The 21,677-nt window shown below is 35.9% G+C and overlaps 1 protein-coding gene across 1 annotated transcript in view; it reads left to right on the top strand.

Moving 5' to 3' along the window:
- Positions 1–21,677, top strand: part of MGAT4A (alpha-1,3-mannosyl-glycoprotein 4-beta-N-acetylglucosaminyltransferase A) — a 160,696-nt gene that overhangs the window by 16,159 nt on the left and 122,860 nt on the right. Inside the window, exon 2 of the mRNA XM_036744628.1 lies at positions 8,698–9,031. Coding sequence (XP_036600523.1) covers positions 8,938–9,031 — 94 coding nt within the window. The 5' untranslated portion in view covers positions 8,698–8,937. The remainder of the gene's footprint in view (positions 1–8,697; positions 9,032–21,677) is intronic.

A 21,677-nucleotide genomic window follows, 5' to 3' on the forward strand; every position in this document is an offset into this window, starting at 1 on the left:
TTTGCTTTGAGGATTGCTACTTTATAACACAGTTTGATGTCTGATACGGCTAGATCACTTTCCTTCACATTTTTTTCATTGATTCCCTGGATATCCTTGACCTTTTGTTCTTCCAGATGAATTTTATTATTATTTTTTCTAGTTCTATAAAATAATTTGTGATGGTTTGATATGGCACTGTTGTTTCTCTCTTTATTGTTTTTTTTTCCTGTAAACTCAGCTTCTAGTTTTATTTTTTAATTTAATAATTTACTTTCACTTTCATTAATCTCTCCTTTTATTTTCAGGATTTCCAATTTGTTGCTTAATTGGGGATTTTTAATTTATTTTTTCTAGTTTTTTTTTAAGTTGTATTTTCAATTCATCAATCTGCTCTTTCTCTATTTTATTGATATAAATTTTCCCCTAAGTACCACTTTAGTTGCATCCCATAAATTTTGGCATGTTGTCTCATTGTTTTCCTTTTCTTTAATAAAGTTATTTATTATTTCTATGAATTGTTTTTTGACCCACTTATTTTTAATTTTTTAATCTTATGTTTCCATTGCCCATTATTGAATGTAATTTTTATTGCATTATGATCTGAAAAGGATGAATTTACTATTTCTGCTTTTCTGCATTTGGTTGTGAATTTCATCTGTTTGTAATATTAGTTTCTTTAAATTTTAAGTTCCAAATTATCTTCCTCCTAACCTTCCCACACCCATTGACAAAGCAAGCAATGATATCAGTTATACATGTGAAGTCATGCGAAACATATTTCCGTCTTAGCCATGTTGCAAAGGAAAAAAGAAAAATAAAGTTAAAAAAACTATAATTCAACCTGCATTCAGAAAGAATTCAGAACTCCATCAAGTTCTTTCTCTGGAGGTGGATAACATTTTTCATCATGAGTTCTTTGGAGTTGTCTTGGATTATTGTCCTGATCAGAGTAACTATCTTTCATAGTTGATCATTCTTACAATATTGCTGTTACTGTGTACTTTGTTTTCCTGGTTCTATGTACTTCGTTTTGCATCAGTTTGTATAAGTCTTCCTATCCTGCTCTTCATTTCTTATCACACAGTAGTATTCCATCACAATCATATACACAACTTGTTCAGCCATTCTTCGATTGATGGGTATTCCTCAGCTTCTAATTCTTTGTCACCACAAAAAGAGTAGCTGTAATGATTTTTGTACCAATAGGTCTTTTCTCCCTTTTTTGATCTCTTTGGGATACTGACCTAGTAGTGGTATTGGTGGGCCAAAGGCTATGCACAGTTTAAAAGCCATTTGGGCATAGTTCCCCAGAATGGTTGGACCAGTTCACAACTCCACTAACAGTGCATTAGTATGCCTATTTTTCCATATCACTTCCAGAATTTATCATTTTTCTTTTCTATCATATTAGCAAATTTGATAGGTATAAGATGGTACCTCAGAGATGTTTTAATTTGCATTTCTTTGATCAGTAGCAATTTACTATTGATAGCTTTAATTTCTTTTTCTGAAACTTCTTGTTCATATGCTTTGACTATTAATTAGGGAATGGCTGTTATTTTTATAAATTTGGCTTGGTTACCTTCATATTTGAGAAATGAGACCTTTTTCAGAGAAACTTGGGTAAAAATTTTTTCCCTGTTTCCTGTTTTCCTTTTAATTTTGGCTCTTCTAGCAATTCTTGTTGGGCTTGTGTCCAGTCTGAATTTTTCTTTGACACTTTGCTTGTAGATGTTTTCAAATCATTGTTTTCTGAATTTATCTCTTGAGCTTCCCTATTTTCCGTAGTAAGTCTTTATGGTCAAGATCTTTTTTTTTGTTGTTGTTTTTGTTTGTTCTTTTTTTTCTAGCTTATTTCTTGACTTTGGACTTTTTAGTTGGAGTTGGGCTCAGCTAGCCTGGAGCTTCTTTGGCTAGATCTGAGGGCCTATAGGTTTTTAGTGCTTCCAAGATGCTATGATTCAAAGATAGTTCTGGTCGCTATCATCTTGGTCTGCACTATCGTCCTTACTCGAGTAGGGTCTGTAATCCCTTGAATCTGAAGAGGGAAACTGCATTGTTCCATTCTAGATTTGAGACCTGGAACTGGGTAGTGGGTGAAGGAGCTGCCAAATGACACCTGGTCCTATGCCCAGTGCTAGCACAAGTGTCCTCTGTACTGTCTTTCTGATCAGGAGCTTAAGTTCCCTTACTGCTCTTGGTACTACCACTGCTGCTTTTTTCTTTTTCTTTCATTTTTTTTTTTCTGCTGTTGCATCAGTGACATTGCCATGGGTGCTGCCTCTGCCTTGCTGCTGTCAGGACCCACAGCCATTCCCTACCCAGTGATGGCAGATGGATCTCTCTTTTGGTTCTTCTAAGCTGTCCTGGGCTGGAAAAATGAGATATTGTGACCTTTTTTGGTTATTCCACTCAGAATTTTATTTGAAGTCTTCTTTTTTTTAAAGTTATTTAAAAGGTTGGGCTGGGAGAGCATATACTCTCAGTTTCCTCACCATCTTGACTCTGCCCCCTCCTGTATTTTGTTTTTAAAATTGGCTGTTTTAACACTGGTCACTTCCTGATCACCTCTCCTACATTTCTGTCCTTTATTGTATAAAGAAATTCACAGACTGATAAAAATTCATGCACATTTAACCTATAATAATTTCAGCTATTTTTATATAGTGTATAGAAAAAGCCTCCTGTAGGAAGTATGTTGTACCTGGATTGTGCCCAGAATTTTATCCCTCTTTGGCATTCCCTTCCTTCTCAGGCACATAGACCAGTATGTAGGCTGTTAGATACAAGGCAGTCAGTATTATGGAGGAGAAAAAGCACTGACTTTGGAATTAATGCTGTGTTTACGTGAATATTTGCAATCAAATGCTGTGTTTTGTGTTAAATATGAGATTGACATTCTCTACATTAGCTATTTAGTAGTGATGAATGAGGGTCTCAATAAGTATTGATAACTAGAATATAATGATTTGAATATTAGTGTAAGCCTAAAGAAAATGTGAGTAGCAATTTTGAATACTATTGCTGATAGACTGATAATTGCAGACTTGTTTTAAGGTTGGTTTGGTTCTAGTTTAACAGCAGATTCTAGTGTCTTTTCTAAATATTATAATCTTTGCTTTCTTATGTAGAGAGTTGTATTATTGATATTTGTAAGAGATTCTAACTGATGCTTAACTGTTCTTGAAGAGTTGAGAGAGACAGTATGGTATAGAGCAGTGATATCAAACTCAAAAAGAAACTGTGGTTGTCACTAAATAGTACAGAGGGATCTCTGCCTCCACATATTGATTCAGAAAACCCACATGAACATTATTTAGATATTTATTGTATTTTATTGATTTTATTTAATATTTCCCAATTATAGCTTAATCTAGTTCTAATTTTGGAGCAGGCTGGTTTTTTGACACCTTTTGTGTAGAGGAAAGTGATCTAGACTTGTCAAGAAATACCTTTGTTCCGATCTTGCCCCCTGCTACTTGGGCAATTTATATGACCCTTCTGAACTTCATTTTTCTCATCCATAAAATGGTAGCAGCAATGATTGTACTACTTTTTTTATTTAATTTTCATTTTTTTCCAATTACATGTAAAAACAATTTTTGACCTTCCTTTTTAAGAAAAAAGTTTTTCCCCAACTGCATGTAAAAACAATTTTTAAGATTCTTTTAAAAAAAATTTTGAGTTCCAAGTTCTCTTCTTCCCTGGCTCCCCCTTCCCCTCCCTGAGATGGTAAGCAATTTGATACAGGTTATACATGAGCAATCATGTGAAACATTTTCATATTAGTAATATTGTGAAAGAAAACATAGACAACCCCTCACCCCCCAAAAAAGAAAAAAAATTAAAGAGAAAAAAATTATAGTTTGATTTACATTGAGTCCATTTCTCTGGAAGTGGATAGCATTTTTCATCATGAGTCCTTCAGGATTGTCTTGGATCAATGTGTTGCTGAGAATAGCGGAGTCATTCACAGTTGATCATCATACAATATTGCTATTACTGTGGACACTATTCTTTTGGTTCTGCTCACTCCGCTTTGCATCAGTTCATGTAAGTCTTTCCAGGTTTTTCTGAAATCATCCTGCTCGTCATTTATTAAAGCTCTGTAGTATTCCATCATAATCATTTACCACAACTTTTGCAGTCATTCCCCAATTGATGGACATCTTGTCAATTTCTAATTCTTTGCCAACACAAAAAGAGCTGCTATATTTTTGTACATATAGGTCCTTTTTTCTTTTTTTTAATCCCTTTGAAATATAGACCTATTGCTGGATCAAAGAATTTGCCAAGTTTTATAGCCCTTTGGGCATAGTTCCAAATTGCTCTTCAGAATGGTTAGAGTAGTTCCCAACTCTACCAACAGTGCATTAGTGTCCCAGTTTTGCCACATCCCCGCCAGTATTCATCATTTTCTTTTTCTGTTATATTAGTCAATCTCATAGATGTGAGTAGAATTTAAGAGTTGTTTAAATTTGCATTTCTCTGATCAGTAGTGATTTAGAGCATTTTTTCATATAACTGATTTCTTTCTCTAAAAACTGCCTGTTCGGGGGCAGCTAGGTGGTGCAGTGAGTAGAGGACCGGCCCTGGAGTCAGGAGGACCTGAGTTCAAATCCAGCCTCAATCAGTTGACACATGTACTAGCTGTGTGACCTTGGACAAGTCGCTTAACCCCAATTGCTCTGCCAAAAAACAAACAAACAAAAACAAACAAAAAACTGCCTGTTCATATCTTTTGACCATTTATCAATTGGATAATGACTTGTATTAACATTTAACTCAGCTCTTTGTATATTTGAGGAACAAGGCCTTTATCAGAGGTTTTCTTTAAAAAGTTTCCCCTAGTTTTCTGCTTTCCTTCTAATCTTGGCTACATTGGGTATATTTGTACAAACAGTTTTAACAATGTAATCAAAATGATTGCATTACATCCCATATTGCTCTCTCTCTCTTGTTTGGTCATAAATCCTTCCCTTATCCATAAACAATATTCCATGCTGTCCTAATTTGTTCATGGTATATCACCTTTTATGTCAAAATAAATTATCACCCATTTTGACCTAATCTTGGTATGTGATGTGAGGTGTTCTACACCTAGTTTCTGTCAAACTGCATTCTAGTTTTCCCAGAAGGTTTTGTCAAATGGTGAGTTCTTGTCCCAAAAGCTTGGATTTTTGCATTTATCAAACACTAGATTACTGTGGTTGTTACTGTGTAGTTATGTACCAAAACTTTTCACCACTCTGTTTCATAGTCAGATTGTTTTGATGATTACCACTTTGTAATACAGTTTGAGATCTGGTATGGCTAGGCCACCTTCCTTCACATATTTTTCATTGATGCTTTGATATTCTTGAACTTTTATTCTTATAAGTGAATTTTGTTATTATTTTTTCTGTGTCTATAAAATACATTTTTGTAGTTTCATTGGTATGGCAGTGAATAAGTAAAAAATTTAGGTAGAATTGTCATTTTTATTATATTGACTTAGCCTACTCATAAACAATGAATATTTTTTCCAATTCTAATTCAGATTTGACTTTATTTGTGTGGAAAAGTGTTTTGTATTTGTGTTCATATAATTCCTGGGTTTCTTTTATATTGTATTTTATATTGTCTACAGTTATTTTAAATGGAATTTCTTTTTCTATCTCCTGCTGGAGTTTTGTTGGTAATATATAAAAATGCCCTTGATTTATATGGGTTTATTTTATATCCTGCAACTTTCCTACAATTGTTAATTATTTTAACTAGTTTTTTAGTAGCTTCTCTAGGATTCATAGTAGATTCTCTAGGATTCTGCAGAGTCATAGTTTTGTTTCCTCAGTGCCTATTCTAGTTCCTTCAATTTCTTTTTCTTCTCTATCATTTCTAATACAGTATTGAATAATAGTGGTGATTGTGGGCATCCTTGCTATGCCCCTGATTTTATTGGGTAGTAATCCTTATTACAGATAATGCTTATTGATTATTTTAGACTATGCTAATTCTAGTACTGTTGCAGAAGCTGAAATATTTGTGTCATAAAAGGAATTTGGTAGGACTCCTTCTTTGCCTATTTTTCCAGAAAGTTTGTATGCTGTTAGAATTAATGGTTCTTTAAATGTTTGATAGAATTAATTTATGAAACCATTTAGTCCTGGGGATTTTTTCGTAGGGAGCTCATTGATGGTTTGGTCAATTTCTTTTTCTAAGATAGTGTTATTTAAATATTATGTTTCCTCTTCTGTTGATCTGGGCAATTTATATTCTAGTGAATGTTTTCCATTTCACTTAGATTGATAGATTTATTGACATGTAATTGAGCAACATAACTCCTAATAATTGCTTTAATTTCATCTTCATTGTTGGTGAATTCATCCTTTTTGTTTTTGATACTGGTAATTTGTTTTTCTTCTTTCTTTTTAAAAATCAGATTAACTAATGGTTTGTCTATTTTGCTGGTTTTTTCATAAAACCAGCTCCTGGTTTTATTTTAGTTCAGTGGTTTTCTTATTTTCAGTTTTATTAATCTTTTCTTTGATATTCAATATTTTCAATTTGGTGTTTAGAATTTTTAATTTGTCTTTTTCTGTTTTTTTTTGCTTTTCATTTCATGCCCACTTCATTGATCTGATCTTTCTCACCTGTTATTAATGTAAGTGTTTAGAGATGTAAATTTTCTCCTAACTGCTACTTTTGTTGTTTCCCCAAAATTTTGATGTTATCTCATTGTTATCATTCTCTTTAATGAAATTATTGATTGTTGTTATGATTGTTCTTTGACCCACTTATTCTTTAATTTCAGTTTTGATCTTCTCTGTCATTATAGTAACTTTCTGTGGTCAATTCTTTTTGTTTGTTTGTTTGATAATTTTTCCCAACCTTTTTCTTGACTTTTAACTTTATCTTAAAGTTGGGTTCTGCTCCTGGGGTTGATAGGACACTTTCCCAAGCTTCAAGCTTTTTGTGCTAGTGTTTTCAGACCTAGTTTTGGGAATCAGTTCTTCCAAGGTGGGATGATTTGAGGAGAGGCATGGTCAGTGCTTTCCTGGCCTGTTTGGTGGTCTTTGAGTGACCATAAGCAGTCTTTTCTGCCCTGCAACTGTGATGAGGGAACCTGTGCCTGCTAGTGCTCCCCTCACCCTGGGACTATGATCAGGTACCACATATGGGCAGTACAACAGTGTGCTGCACCCAGTGCCTGTAAAGGGTCCCCTGTCATCTTTTTATCAGTTGTCTGACCCCCTTACCTTTTGTGGACTGAGAGCTCTGGAAGCCACTGCAGTTGATCCCAAGGCATCTGCTGGACTTCACTTTACTCTCATGCCAGTGAGACAGATCTTTCCTGCTGATCTTTTAAGTTGTCTTGGGTTGGAAAATTGTTTCACCCCATCCTTTTGCTGGTTCTGCCGCTTCAGAATTTCATTTTGAGGCATTAAAGTTGTTTGGAGGGGAATTTGAGAGAGCTGAGGCAAATCCTTGCTTTTACTCTGCCAGCTTTCTTACACTGTTTTTGTGAAGATAAAGTGAAATAATTTATGTGAAGTGCCTCCTAAACTATACATGGCAGCTCCAAGTCTTTTTACCCCTACTTGAATGGATTTTTAAGAATATTCTGAAACCCAGAATTTTCACTAATCTTGACTAGTATCCCCACTTATTCTTTTAAAAGTGCCCAAGTTCCTGGGAAGGAGAAGCCTAAGGCAGACACAGGGAAAATCTTACTCATTTTAGAACAATCAGTTCTAACATTTAAGGTAAATTGCAGACAGCAAATTGAGACTTTTCCTAACGTGTTCATATGCCTAAGTTGAATTGAGAGAAGAGAAACATTTTTCATCCTATGCAAATATGTAATAGTATTATTGTTTAGATTTTAATGAGTGGGAAAACTAGGAGATGGGAAGATTAAACGAAGTTATATCAGAGGAAAGATTAGAATTCTTGGCTTTTCAGTTGAAGATGACTGCTTTGAATTTATAGTGGTTAAGACTTATGAGACAAAAGCAACTATCAAGGTGCAACATTGCATATAATGTCAAATTTTTTTGACAGGTTGGCAATTTTTGATAAATTTTTCTTTTTTTCTTTTTAATAAAGGATAGTTCCATGGGAAGGGCTAAGATTTATTAGACAATATAGGTGATATAAAAATCAAAGGCATTAATATACATTTATTTTAGAAATAAATAAGACTTTCTCCTTTTTCTCTTCTCTTTTCTTTCTCTGGAATTCTTTTGGGATCTGCTAGCCTATTATTTGTTCAGTGAGCCAGGTGTATTCCATGCATATGAAACTTTTAGGCAAACTAACATTTGGTTTACTTATTTGGGGCTGGTGTATCAGGAATATTATTTGAAGTCTCTTTTCTTAGAGCAGGGGTTCTTAACCTGTCATCAACCTCTTTGGCAATCTGGTGAATCTATGGACCTTTTTTCAGAATGTTTTATAAATGCATAAAATAGAATATATAGGCTATAGGAATATGTATCTATTTTTAAATAAAATATGTATGGAACTATTTAGCAGAATATGTAAGAAAAAAGAAATTCATGGATTTCTGAACTCCGGCCATAGAGAAAAGGTAGTATTTGGGGTGTGTGTGTATAACCTAAAGAACAAACAGGATGAATAATTAATAGTAGCTAGTCTTAGCACTTTTCTAAAATACAGACCTAATAGTGATTAGTATTACTGTATCACTGAATGTATTTTCTTTCTGAATAGGAAGAGGAAGACCATAAACCAGAATTCAGCTATATGAAGACTGTGAAGAAGCACTTGGGTGATAATTTTGAATGGTGTTCCAGCTGGACTTGTTTTGTAGAGCACTTGAAATGAACCTCTCTCATTTTTTGTTATTGACCTGGAACCCCTAGTACTGGAATACATTGACTTCACAACAATAAGAAATAATACAGGTTGTCATTGTCATCAAAAACATAACAGTTGTGATGGTGAAATGAGATGAGGCTCCGAAATGGAACTGTGACAACTGTGTTAGTTTTTATCACTTCATTCCTCAGTTTGTCTTGGTATATTTCATGGCAAAATGGAAAAGGTAAGAAAAATATCTCTGTGAGAATATACGTAAAAGTTAATATTTTATCTAGAGATATGAGAGATAAATCAAATCTATGTTATCCATCAAGTCTTAATATTTTTATAGCATGGCAAGGAAGCTGAGTCACTTGATTGTACATACACAGTTCAGCACTTCTGAGAATGCCTATCTAAATAGAATATTAGAGACCTTTTTGATTTGAATTCTGTACTTCAATGGTTATTGTCAAGAGCTACACATTTTTTTTGTTAATTTGTGCTACGATATTAAGCCAGTAGGCTAAGTTCAAGAATGTTTGTTTCATTGAATATATGAATGAATATTTCGTTCATATAATATGTTGAACATTGCTTATAACATTTAAAAGACAGTCTCATCAAGAAGTTCACTTTACTAATTACTTTGATTTTAACTGAACTTGTTGACAGATAATGTGTTCTTTAAAATTATTAAATGAATGAATAGAGTTTGAGTTTAATGTTTTAAAATTTCATTCTTTTAGTTAAGTGTTAGAAATTGTTTCAGAATGAATTCTAAGTGTCAGCCTAGTATATGTTTGTAAGTTGTACTCATATTTAGAGTATATTTCTTTTTTACCATGTCCTCATTAAAAAAAATTACTTGTAGTCATTCCACCTTCTTATTCAACTGTTTTTATTTTTCTTTTTTAATGTTATCTTAAGGCAAGAGTTGTTAAATTTTTTTGTTGTTGTTAGATTTTCTCATAGGGCCCCTTTGGTGGTCTGATGAACTCTATGGACCCCTTCTCAAAATACTATTTTTAAATATACAAAATAAAATACTTAGGAATATAAAAGAAATTATAAAATATTTTTCAAAAAGTTCATGGAATCTAAATTAATAATCTTTAAAGGAAACTTTGTTTATATGCAAGAGTATTAGAAGCATTAAAATAGTTCAATTTGAGTAATGTGACCCACAAACATTACAGATTGCTCATCTTTGTCGTTATATATTTATTAGAAAATTATATTATTTAAATGTCTTATGAGTATGAAAGTGGCTGAAAGGATTGTTATATGACTTGAATTCCTTGTCACTTTTTAATATATGTGTAAGAATAGACTATGGGAAACCTAATGTGGATATAAAACATATTAGAGTTACCGTAGTAAAATATAATGTGGGAAAGGTTTCTTAAGGATTTTTAAAAGACTTCTAAAGATAACTTTACCCCTATGACCTCTATATGTTTGTAGTCTTATTTCTCTTGAGAAAGTAGCATGAAGTATTTTTTTTCATTCATTTTCTTTAACTTTTTGGTTTCAAGTACTAGGAGAATATTTTATTGAAGACTTTTCTCCTGAAATAAAAATGCTTTCTCAGCACTGCTAAAATAATATTATTGAAGGGGTATGTTTGGAGAAATTTTTATATTAACTCCATTTCATCAAATTATTGTATAGGTAGCTGTGTAAATAATGTTTGGCCTTTCTCTCTCTCTCTCTCTCTCTCTCTCTCTCTCTCTCTTTTTTTTTTTTTTTTGTTTTTTGGCAGGGCAATTTGAGGTGAAGTGACTTGCCTAAGGTCACACAGCCAGTACATGTGTCAAGTGTCTGAGGCTGGATTTGAACTCAGGTCCTCCTGACTCCAGGGCCAGTGCTCTACTCACTGTGCCTCCCTTTCTCTCTTTTAAAAAACAAGTTTCATTGATATCTTTGTTGTTATGTCTGAGTGCACATTTTCCCTCCCCCCACCCCATCCCCATAATGAAGAAAAGCGGTTACACAGTATCTTTTCTCTTATCATTTGTGAGGTAGAAGTACCTGACAAAATACTTTGAAATCCCTTTGTATGAAATATTAGAGTGAACATATGGTTTCTTATTCAAAGGAAACTGTATCTATTTCGATAACAATAGCTAATAAACTTGATCATTTCTTAGGCTATATAAAATATTATTAGGTCTGGAATCTTAGTGGAAATTTGAAAGCTGGTTGATTCTCTTACTGAATTCAATGCTATATTCTTCATTTATTTCCTTATTGTATTGGAAAGATTAAAAATTCTCACATTTTAAAACATGGCTGATTTTCTTCTTTAACATCCTACTAATTAGAAAAATAGTTCTTCTAACTTGAGAACCTTATTTGAAAGTTGTCTATTCAAGGGTTTCAACTTGTAATGTATAAAACACTGTTTAGAGATCACTCTTGCTTTTTTACTTTTAATTCGATAGTAAGGATAAAATATTTAATTAGCATATCCACACTTCATCGATTGAATTAAATCAATGTGATTGCTCCCTGTTTGTAAGAAATTCTTATGTGAGGAAACTGCCTCTAACTTATAGTCTCAGAGAGTTGCTAAGAACACTGATGGGTTCAGTGAGTTGTCCGGAGTCACAGCCAGTCTGTGTCAACCTGCTTCTCTTTACATAGCACTTTTTTCTTCTTACTGTGGTATTCAGTAATGTGCTAGCATGGGTAATTGAAAGTTAGCCCACAGTTGGTCCTAAAACTCCACTTTAATCTTCTGTTTACTTCAAATCTACAGATAATTTTTCTTTTTACAAATCAAGTCAGATGTTTAATGCTTTTGGCTAGAGACTTTTACAGAATTTTCAGAGCAGAAATTAAAATACAATTTTAAAACAAAGTTAAAAATACAGAACAAGACAAACTGTAGACCTGATTTATGAGAGTTAAAAATGTGTAATGTTGCAAAGCAGATTCTATAAAATTCATTAAAACCAAAGATCCAGCATGTCAGTCTGCTGTATTTTGAAGGAATTTTGGTCGTGTTTTCAGAACAAAGCAGGAAGGAGACCAGAATCACAAACACGTTGGTCACGGCAGCATTCCTTTTCTGAAATTAATTTTCAGTGTACTTAGGTCAAAATTTTTTGTAACTTAAAGTTGCTTCTTGATACACAGAGAAAATAAAATGTAGAAGATTCCTTAACTGAGGACTTCTTCAAAGGATAGGTTTACAAGGCTAGAAGAATCCTCAGAACCCTTTAAATCTTAGCAACAGCCAAGTCTGGAAGTGGATATTAAGTTTGTATGTGCTTGGAAGAAAGGAGAGATTATAATCATAGAAGGTGTTTTGAATATGGTCAGTTTTTAGGGCCTCTCTTTGGACAATTCTGTACTTAATATATTCTGTCTGTCAGACAAAATAGCCCTTTAATAAAAAAAGTCACAAAACTCAGTCAATAAACATTTAAGCACCTGTTTTCTTGTAGGCATTGTGCTGAGTGCTGGGGATTCAGAAAGAGGTAAACGATAGTCTCTGCCCTCAAAGAATTCTCCCATTGGGGGGATAAGCAAAGAAATACATATAAATAAGCTATATGTAGGATAAATAGGGAATAATTAGAAGAGAGAAGGGATGAGAATTAAAGGGGTTTGGGACAGCCTTCCTGTCCCAAAGATGATAGTTTAGTTGAGACTTAAAGGAAGCCAGAGAAGCTAGTTAGTGGAGATGAAGAGGGAGAGCATTCCAGGCATGGGGGACTGCCAGGAATATGCCCAGAGCTAAGAGATGGAATGTGTTGTTAACAGAACAGCAAAAGAGATCTGTGTCACTTGATTGAAGAGTACTTGGTGGCTCTTATTTTGTTTTATTTTTAGCAGCTTATTATTGTAATTAGGTTTTAATCACGAGTTATGGGTAATGTTGTCCTAGGCCTCAGGTCCTCCTTACTGTTATTTTCTGAATTCTGTCTTAGGGGCTCAACCTCAGGAACTCCTCTCCTCCCTTAAGCCATAGTTAGGGCCTCCAGCCACGCTGATTTAAAAATGTTCTTGTTCCCTGCAGTACTGCATTCACTGGGCATGTGCTTGCTCCTTCTTGCCCACAGCCACAGCCTGGAATCACTTCTGCCCCGCACTGCTAGGCTTGGCTTCTGGAAAGAGCTGGTGGGGAGGGGACCTTCAGTGTTTCCCCACTCAGTCATCTGTTGTTCTTTGTGAGGTAAAAGTTCATGAGGTTATGAGGTGAAATTTCTTGAGGCCTAGTCAAAAGTGGAGCTGCTTTCAGGGCCCACTGTTTGTTAATTCAGTGGAGTCAGCCTGGAGCTGTCTACACGTCACTCAGCTCAAACCCCAGCCACTCTAGGCCCTGTTTTTTCTGAGGTCCTCTCAAGTTGTCTTAGGAGGAGAGTTGCTTTACCCCTTTATTTTTGCTGCTCTACATTTATTTTGTGGCAATTTTCTGTTTGTTGAGGAAATCGGGAGAGCCTGGACTTTCTGAGCTACTCTGCCATCTTTTCAGAATGCTCCCGAGAGTAGAGTCCTCCTTAATAGTCTGTTCCTTCACCCAGAGAGCCAGTGTGGTGTCAGAAAGGGCCAGGGAGTGGTTGATAGGATGTTTGCTGCCTGTCAACTCCAGGGAAATGCCAGGAGCAGCATAGAGGTCTGTGCACATGTCATATTTGTTGATCTGTGCAAGGCTTCGGATGCTGCCAGTCGTGGGGGATTGTGGAAGATCACAGCAAAATTGGGTTGCCTGGAGAAGTTCATCAGTATGGTACGCTGGTTTAATGGTGGCATGTTTTCATGGGTTCTGCTTGATGGGTGATGTTCTCATGCTTTCCCAGTCAACAGTGAAGTGAATAGGGCTGCGTGCTTGCTCCCATACTTTTTAGCATGATGTTTTCAGCAATATTGTCAGATGTCTTCAATGAGGATGAAAATAGCATCAAGGTCAGCTACGACACTGATGTTAAATCTTTTAACTTGAAAAGGCTACAAGCCAAGACTAAAGTGGAGGGAGAGTTGGTGCGTGACTTTTTGTTCACAGATGATTGTGCACTCCTTGCAGCCTCTGAGGCTGAGATACAGCAGAAAGATTCTCTACAACTTGTACTGACTTTGGCTTGTTATTAACACCAAGGAGACAGAGGTTCTCCACCAGCCAGCCCCATACTAGCCATCCATGGAACTATCAATTACAGAAAATGGAGAGATTTTTAATGCTGTGGATAAGTTCAGTTACCTTGGCAGTATACTTTCTAGTGATGTACAACTAGATGATGAGGTTGATGCACACATTGCCAGAGCCATTTCAGTGTTTGGGAGGCTGTGAAGGAAAGTGTAGGAGAGAAGAGGTATTACGCTGTCTACCAAGCTAAAGTCTACAGAGCTGTTGTGCTGACATCATTGTATGCCTGGGAACCTTGACAGTCTACCAGCACTATGCCAGGAAATGAAATCATTCCATTTGAATTATCTTAGGAAGATTCTGAAGATCACCTGGCAAGATAAGGTACCAGACACTGAGGTCCTTAAGCATTCAAACTCTACTGCAGAGAGCACAACTCTGATGGGCTGCCCACGTTGTTCAAATGCCAAATGTATGTTTTCCTAAAAGACTATTTTATGGAGAACTCATGCAAGGCAAGCATTCAGATGGGGGTTAGAAGAAGCAATATAAGAATACTCTCAACATCTTTCTGAAGAACTTTGAAATTATGTGTGAGGCATGGGAGACACTGGTATAGGACCACCCACCATGGCATGCCCCCATCAAAGAAGGTGGTGTGCTCTATGAGCAAAGCAGAATTTCAGTGGCTCAAAAGAAACATAAGATGAATAAATTTAGAGATCTCTCCACTCCATATTCATATGAACTATTTGTGCTCAATCTATGATAGAGCCTTCTAAGCTTATGTTGATCTGATCAGCCATAGTTGGACACATATGTGACACCTTGACCCCAACATAGTGATGCCATTTTGTTTTTTTATCTCTTTTGGGATACAGACATAGTGGTATTGTTGGGTCAAAGGGTTTTATAGCCCTTTGGGTATGGTTCCAAATTGCTCTAAAGAATGGTTCAATCAGTTCACAACTCCACCAATAGTGCATTAATGTCTCATTTTTTCCCCATCCCCTCCAACATTTGTCATTTACTTTTTCTGTCCCACTAGCCAATCTAATAGATATGAGGTAGTACCTCAGGATTGTTTTAATTTGCATTTCTCTAATCAGTGGTAAATTAGAGCATTTTTTCATATGGCCATAGATAGCTTTGATTACTCCATCTGAAAATTGTTCATATCGTTTGATCATTTATCAATTGGGGAATGGCTCCTATTTTCATAAATTTGACTCAGTTCTCTACGTGTTTGAGAAATGAGGCCTTTACCACAGAAACTTGCTTCAAATTTTTTTCAGTTACTATTGCTAACTGTATTTCTCTCCATCATATCACCCCCATTTATTCTATTCTCTCTCCTTTCATCCTGTTCTTCCTGAAGTGTTTTGCTTCTGACTCCCCCTCCCTCAGTTTGCCCTCCCTTCTATCACCCCAACCTCTTTCTCTTATCCTCTTCCCCTCCTACTTTCCTGTGGGATAAGATAGATTTCTGTACCCAATTGAGTGTGTATATTATTTCTTCTTTGAGCCAGCTCTGATAAGAGTAAGGTTCACTTGTTCCCCCTCACCTCCTCTCTCTCCTCCCCTCCAAAAAAGGGGTAGCTTTTTTTGCCTCTTTTATGTGAGATAATTTACCCCATTCTATTTATCCCTTTCTCTTTCTCCTCGTACATTCCTTTCTCACCCCATAATTTTATTTTTTTAGATATTCAACTCACATATATGCCCTCTGTCTTCATATACTCCTTCTAACTACCCTAACAGTGAGTCTTAAGAGTTACAGATATCATCTTCCCATGTTGGAATGTAAACAGTTTAACCTTATTAAGTGCCTTATAATTTCCTTTCCTGTTTGCCTTTTTACGTTTCTCTTGAATCTTGTCTTTGAAAGTCAGATTTTCTGGTCTTTTCATCCAGTATGCTTGAAAGTCCATTATTTCATTGAATATCCATTTTTCCCCTGGTGGATTATGCTCAGTTTTGCTGGGTAAGTGATTCTTGGTTTAAATCCTAGCTCCTTTGCCCCCTGGAATATCATATTCCAAGCCCTCCAATCCTTGAAGGTAGAAGCTGCTAAATCTTGTATTAACCTGATTGTGGCACCATGATATTTGAATTGCTTCTTTCTGGCTGCTTGCAATATTTTCTCCTTGACCTGGGAGCTCTGAAATTTGGCCATAATATTCCTGGGAGTTTTCATTTTTGGATCTCTTTCAGGAAGTGATCAGTGGATTCTTTCTATTTCTATTTTACCCTCTGGTTCTAGAATATCAGTTTTCCTGATAATTTCTTGAAAGATGATGTCTAGGTTCTTTTTTTGATCATGGCTTTCAAGTAGTCCAATAATTTTCCAGTCTATAGATCTGCTTCTTCTATTTTTGTTTTGTTTGTTTTTTGGCAGGGCAATTGGGGTTAAGTGACTTGCCCAAGGTCACACAGTTAGTAAATGTGTCAATTGTCTGAGGCCAGATTTGAACTCAGGTCCTCCTGACTCCAGGGCTGGTGCTCTACTCTCTCTCCCACCTAGCTGCCCCATGCTTCTTACTTCTGAACTTACTCCTTGTAGGTACACAACCCAAAGTCTTTGACCACTCTCTCTCTTATGCTGCTACAATTAGGTATAAATTCTTTCCTCAGTCTGCACTGGATTTGTGACCTAAAACTGAGTAGAGATCAACAGATCTGTCATTTGGTACCTGTTTCTGTACTCCATGCAAGGTCGGTCTCTTTTATACTGGTGCACAGTTGCACAGTTTCTCCTCGTATATTGGAATGCTCTGCATAGCAGTTTCTGGCTAGACCCCAGTAGCTTAGATCTCTTTGTCTCTCCATGTTGCTCTGGGTTGGAAAAATGACTCATCATGATTTTTTTCTTGAATTTCCTTTTGAGAGCTTGGTCTGATGTGTTTTACAGAACTGTGTGAAGTGGTTGTGGTATGGAGCTTGGCTTGACTGCTTCCTGTTACTCCGCCATCTTGGCTCTGTTCCTCTTCATCACTTACTGTCCCAGCTGTTGAGGTAGCCTCATAATTAATCTCTGTTCAAGTCTCTCCCCTGTCCACTTAGCTGACAAAATAATTTTCCTAAAGCACAGGTCTAAACATGTCAGTCTTTCTCACAGGAAATTTCAGTGCTTCCCTATTATATCTAAAATCAAGTACAGTATCCTCTGTTTGATATTTAAAGCCATTATACCTTGGGTTCAACAACTGGCTCCCGAGAGGGAAGTAGAGAATGTACTCAAGACACACTTTTTTTTTTGAAGAAACTAAATCTACCAATGTAGAATTTTTTTTATTCTTAATTTACTTATTTTTAGTTTTAAACATTCATTTTTGTAAGTTTAAATTTTCTCCCCCTTCTTCACTTGTCCCTCCCCAAGACAACCTGCAGTCTGATATAGGCTCTACATATACGTTCCTGTTAAACATATTTTCACATTAGTCATGTTGTATAGAAGAATGATAATGAATGGGAGAAACCATGAGAAAGAAAAAAGAAAATAGTCTGCTTCGCTCTGCATTCAGACTCCATAATTCTTTTTCTGGATATGGATGGCATTTTCCATCATGAGTCCTTTGGAATTGTTTTAGGTCCTTGCGGTGCTGAGAAGGGCTAAGTCTATCAAAATCAGTCATCACACACTGTGGATGTTACTGTGTGCAGTGTTCTCCTGGCTCTGCTCATTTCACTCAGTATCAGTTCTAAGCCTTTGCAGGTTTTTCTGAAGTCTGCCTGTTCATCATTTCCTATAGCACAATAGTATTCCATTACATTCGTATACCACAACCTGTTCAGTCATTCCTCAATAGATGGGCATCCCCTCAATTTCCAGTTCTTGGCCACCACAAAGACAGCTGCTACAAATATTTTTGTACATGTGGGTCCTTTTCCCATTTTTATGATCCCTTTGGGATATAGCCTTAGAAGCAGTATTCCTGGGTAAGACACACTTTTAAGTTTAATCTGCATTATTAAATTTTCTTCATATTCTTAAGTCTAGACAGATAGCTCAATAATACAAGCACTGATTTATAACTTGTGCAGATTTCTGAGGTATAAATGTTCTCATTGAAAACTTAACAATTGGCTCTCATGAGGTGGTATAAGCTGGCTCCAGCACAACCCTGGATCCAACCTACCTTTCCAGCCTTATGGTCCAAAGAAGATGCCCTTTCTTCTATTTCTCATGCACAACACTATCTTTGGTGCAATACTTTTAGATGAGCCCTCCCATGTGCCTGGTATGCACATTCTCCTCACCTCTTCCTGTTAGAATTACTGATTCTCTTCAAAGCTTAGCTCAGGGTTCACCTTCTACATAAAGCTTTTTGTATATTCTTCCTCTCCTTCCCCCAGCTGCTAGTCCCTTCCTCTACAAATTATATTTATTTTGTATATACTTGTTTCCCCATTAGAATGTAAAGAATTTGAAGGCAAGGAGTTATTTTTTTTTTGTCTTTTCCCACCACCCAGCATAGTGCATAACACATAGTGTGTAAGTACGTATAAGTTCTTATTAATTGATTGTTAATTATCCCTAATTTTCAGGGATTTCTTCTATATTTAATTGGTTACATTTAGCTATTCTCTTCCCAATTTCATTTAAAGTGTCATTGCCACTTCTCCATGTAGGACATTGGGAGTACAGGTGATCAGCAGAGTCCAACATGTAGTTTGGCTTTTGGTCTCATCATTCAGCTGAAATTGTTTTCTCCAAAGTTATCATCTCTTAATTGCTAAATCTAATGATCTTTTCTCAATCTTTATCCTTCCTGACCTCTCCATAGTTATTGACCCCGTTGATTACCCTTTTCCCTTTGATAGTCCTTCTCTGTGGCTTTTTAGGCTGCTGTTCTTTCCTTGTTTTCCTACCCTCTTAGTTTCCTTTTCTGGATCCTCATCCAGGTCATTCTCACTGATTTTAAGTTTCCCTCAAGGCTCTGTCCTGGGCCCTCTTATCTTCTCTCTCCATTATTTCATTATTGCCCAGGGATTCAATTATTATCTCTATGCAAATGAGTCTAAACCTTAACCTTTCTCCTGTCCTCTAATTTCCCATCTCTGACTTCTTATTGTACATCTCAAACTGGATGTCCCATAGACATCTTCAATTCAACATGTGTCCAAAAGTGAACTTATTATCTTCTCCCCATACCCATGCCAGCCTTCACCTCTAATTAGGTATCCTGTTCCTATAGAGGATAACACTGTCTTCCCAGTTATCTGAGCTCACAACTTAGATATCATCCTTGACTCTCCACTCTTATTTCACCTACCCCCTTATTCATATCCAGTCTGTTGCCAAGTGATGTTGATTTTACCTTCATAACATCTCTTCTATATTCCCCCTTGTCTCCTCTGACTCTGGTAGAGGCTTTTATTACCCCATGTCTATACTATTGCAATAGTTTTCTAAGTTGGTCTTCCTTCATCAAGTCTCTGCCCACTCCTCCATTCTATCTAGTGGATTTTTCTGAAGAAGAGGTCAGACTATCATCTCTCTCTATTCAGTCATCAGTGGATGCCTATTATCTCCTTTATCAAATATAAATTCCTCTGTTTGGAATTTAAAGTCTTTCATAACATGGTCCTTCTAACTTTCCAGTCTTATACTTTTTTCTCCTCCACATGTTCCTATGATCCAGTGATACTGACCTCTGCTTGTCTTTGAACATAACACACCATCTCTTTACTCTGGAAATTTTCTGTGGCTCTCTTCCCAGCCTGCAATATTTTTTCTCTTCACTTCTGCGTTTTGGCTTCCTTCAAGTTCCAACTAAAATATCATCTTCTACAAGAAACATTTCTGCTTCTCCTTAATGCTGATGTCTTCCCTCTTGTGATTTGTCTCCAATTGTGTTCACTGTATCTTGTTTATACATAATTGTTTTGTTTTACTGTCATATCCTTCATTAGACTGTGAGCAGGGATTGTTTTTTGCCTGTGCTTATATCCCTAGTATATGCTTAGTATAGTACCTGCCATATAGTAAGCACTCAATTAATGCATATTAATTTGACTTTTTGTTTTATTAATTTATCTTTTGGTTTTCAAGGTTTTAAGAGGGGATTTTAATTTTTTAATTTTTTTTAATTTCATGCTCAGTTCCTTAATGTGTTCTTTCTCTGTTTTATTGATGTAAGCATTTAGAGATACAAATTTTCCCCTAAGTACTACTTTGGGTGCACCCCTGCCCTAATTCATTGTCAGTTTTTGTACCATTTATTGCTAACAAAAAGGTATAATCCTTTCTGTTCCCATTCAGTGTTCTGCAGAGGTCTGTCATAGCTAACTTTCTAAAAATTCTATTCATCTCTTTAACTCCTTTTTTGTTTACTTTTTTGGTTAGATTTGTGTAGTTCTGAGAAGGGAAACTTAAGGTCCCCCACTAGTATAGCTTTACTGTCTATTTCCTCCTTTACCTCTTTTGACTTTTCCTCTAAGAATTTGGACGCTATACCATCATTTAGCGCATATATATGTAGTATTGGTATTACTTCATTGTCTATAGTACCTTTCAGCAAAATGTAGTTTCCCTGCTTATCTCTTTTAATTAGATTTTTGCTTTGTCTGTGATCATGATTACTACCCCTGCTTTTTTTTTTTCTTACCTCAGCGGAAGCATAATAGATTGTGCTTTAGCCCTTTATTTTTACTCTGTGTGTGTCTCTCTGTTTCAAGTGTGTTTTTTGTGAACAGCATATTGTAGGAATCTGGTTTTTACACCATCCTGCTATCTGCTTCCATTTTATAGGTGAGTTAATTCCATTCACATTCACAGCTCTGATTACTAACTGTATTTTCCTCTGTCCTATTTTTTCTCTCTTTATCTTTTTCTCTCTTTTTATCCTGTTGCTCTTCCAAAATTTGTTTTGCTTCTTGACCACTGCCTCCCTTAATCCACTCTCCCTTCTATCGCTTCTCTGCTTCTCCCCCTTGCCCCTTCTGTTATGCCCTTCCTCTTCTACTTCTCTGTAGGGTAAAATAGATTTCTATAGCCAACTGAGTGCGTATATTATTCCCTCTTTGAGCCAATTTTGATGGTTCAAATGTTCCCCACCCTCCACTGCCATTTTCACCTCCAATGTAAAACTTTATTTTATGCCTCCTTTTGGTGAAATAATTTACCCCATTCTACCTCGCCCTTCTAGTGCATCCCTCTTTCTTACCCCTTAAATTTATTATTTTTTAAATCATCCTATCATAATCAACTCACCTCCATGCCCCCTGTCTATGTGTACTCCTTCTAACTGCCATAACAATGATAAAGTTCTTAGGCATTACAAGTATCATCTTCCCATACAGGATGTAGCCAGTTTAACCTTATTGATACCTAATGCTTTCTATTTCAATGTTTGCCTTTTTATACTTCTCTTAAGTCTTCTATTTGAAAATAAGATTTTCTATTCAGCTCTGTTCTTTTCATCAGAAATGTTTGAAAGTCCTCTATTTAATTAAATGTCAATTTTCTTCCCATGAAAGATTATACTTAGTTTTGTTGGGTAGGTGTTTCTTGGTTGTAATCCTAACTTTCTTGTCTTCTGGAATAACATTCCAAGCCCTTTGCTGCTTTAATGTGGAAGCTGTTAAATCTTGTGTTTTCCTGACTGTGGCTTCATATTTAAATTGTTTCTTTCTCGATGATGCTTGCAATATTTTCTCCTTGACCTGGGAGCTCTGGAATTTGGTATAATATTCCTGGGAGTTTTCATTTTGGCATCTCTTTCAGATGATTGGTGATTCGTTCAATTTCTATTTTATCCTCTTGGACATCAGGACAGTTTGTTTTCTTGAT

The sequence above is a fragment of the Trichosurus vulpecula genome, chromosome 2 (assembly GCF_011100635.1).
Source record: "Trichosurus vulpecula isolate mTriVul1 chromosome 2, mTriVul1.pri, whole genome shotgun sequence".
Classification (NCBI taxonomy): domain Eukaryota; kingdom Metazoa; phylum Chordata; class Mammalia; order Diprotodontia; family Phalangeridae; genus Trichosurus; species Trichosurus vulpecula.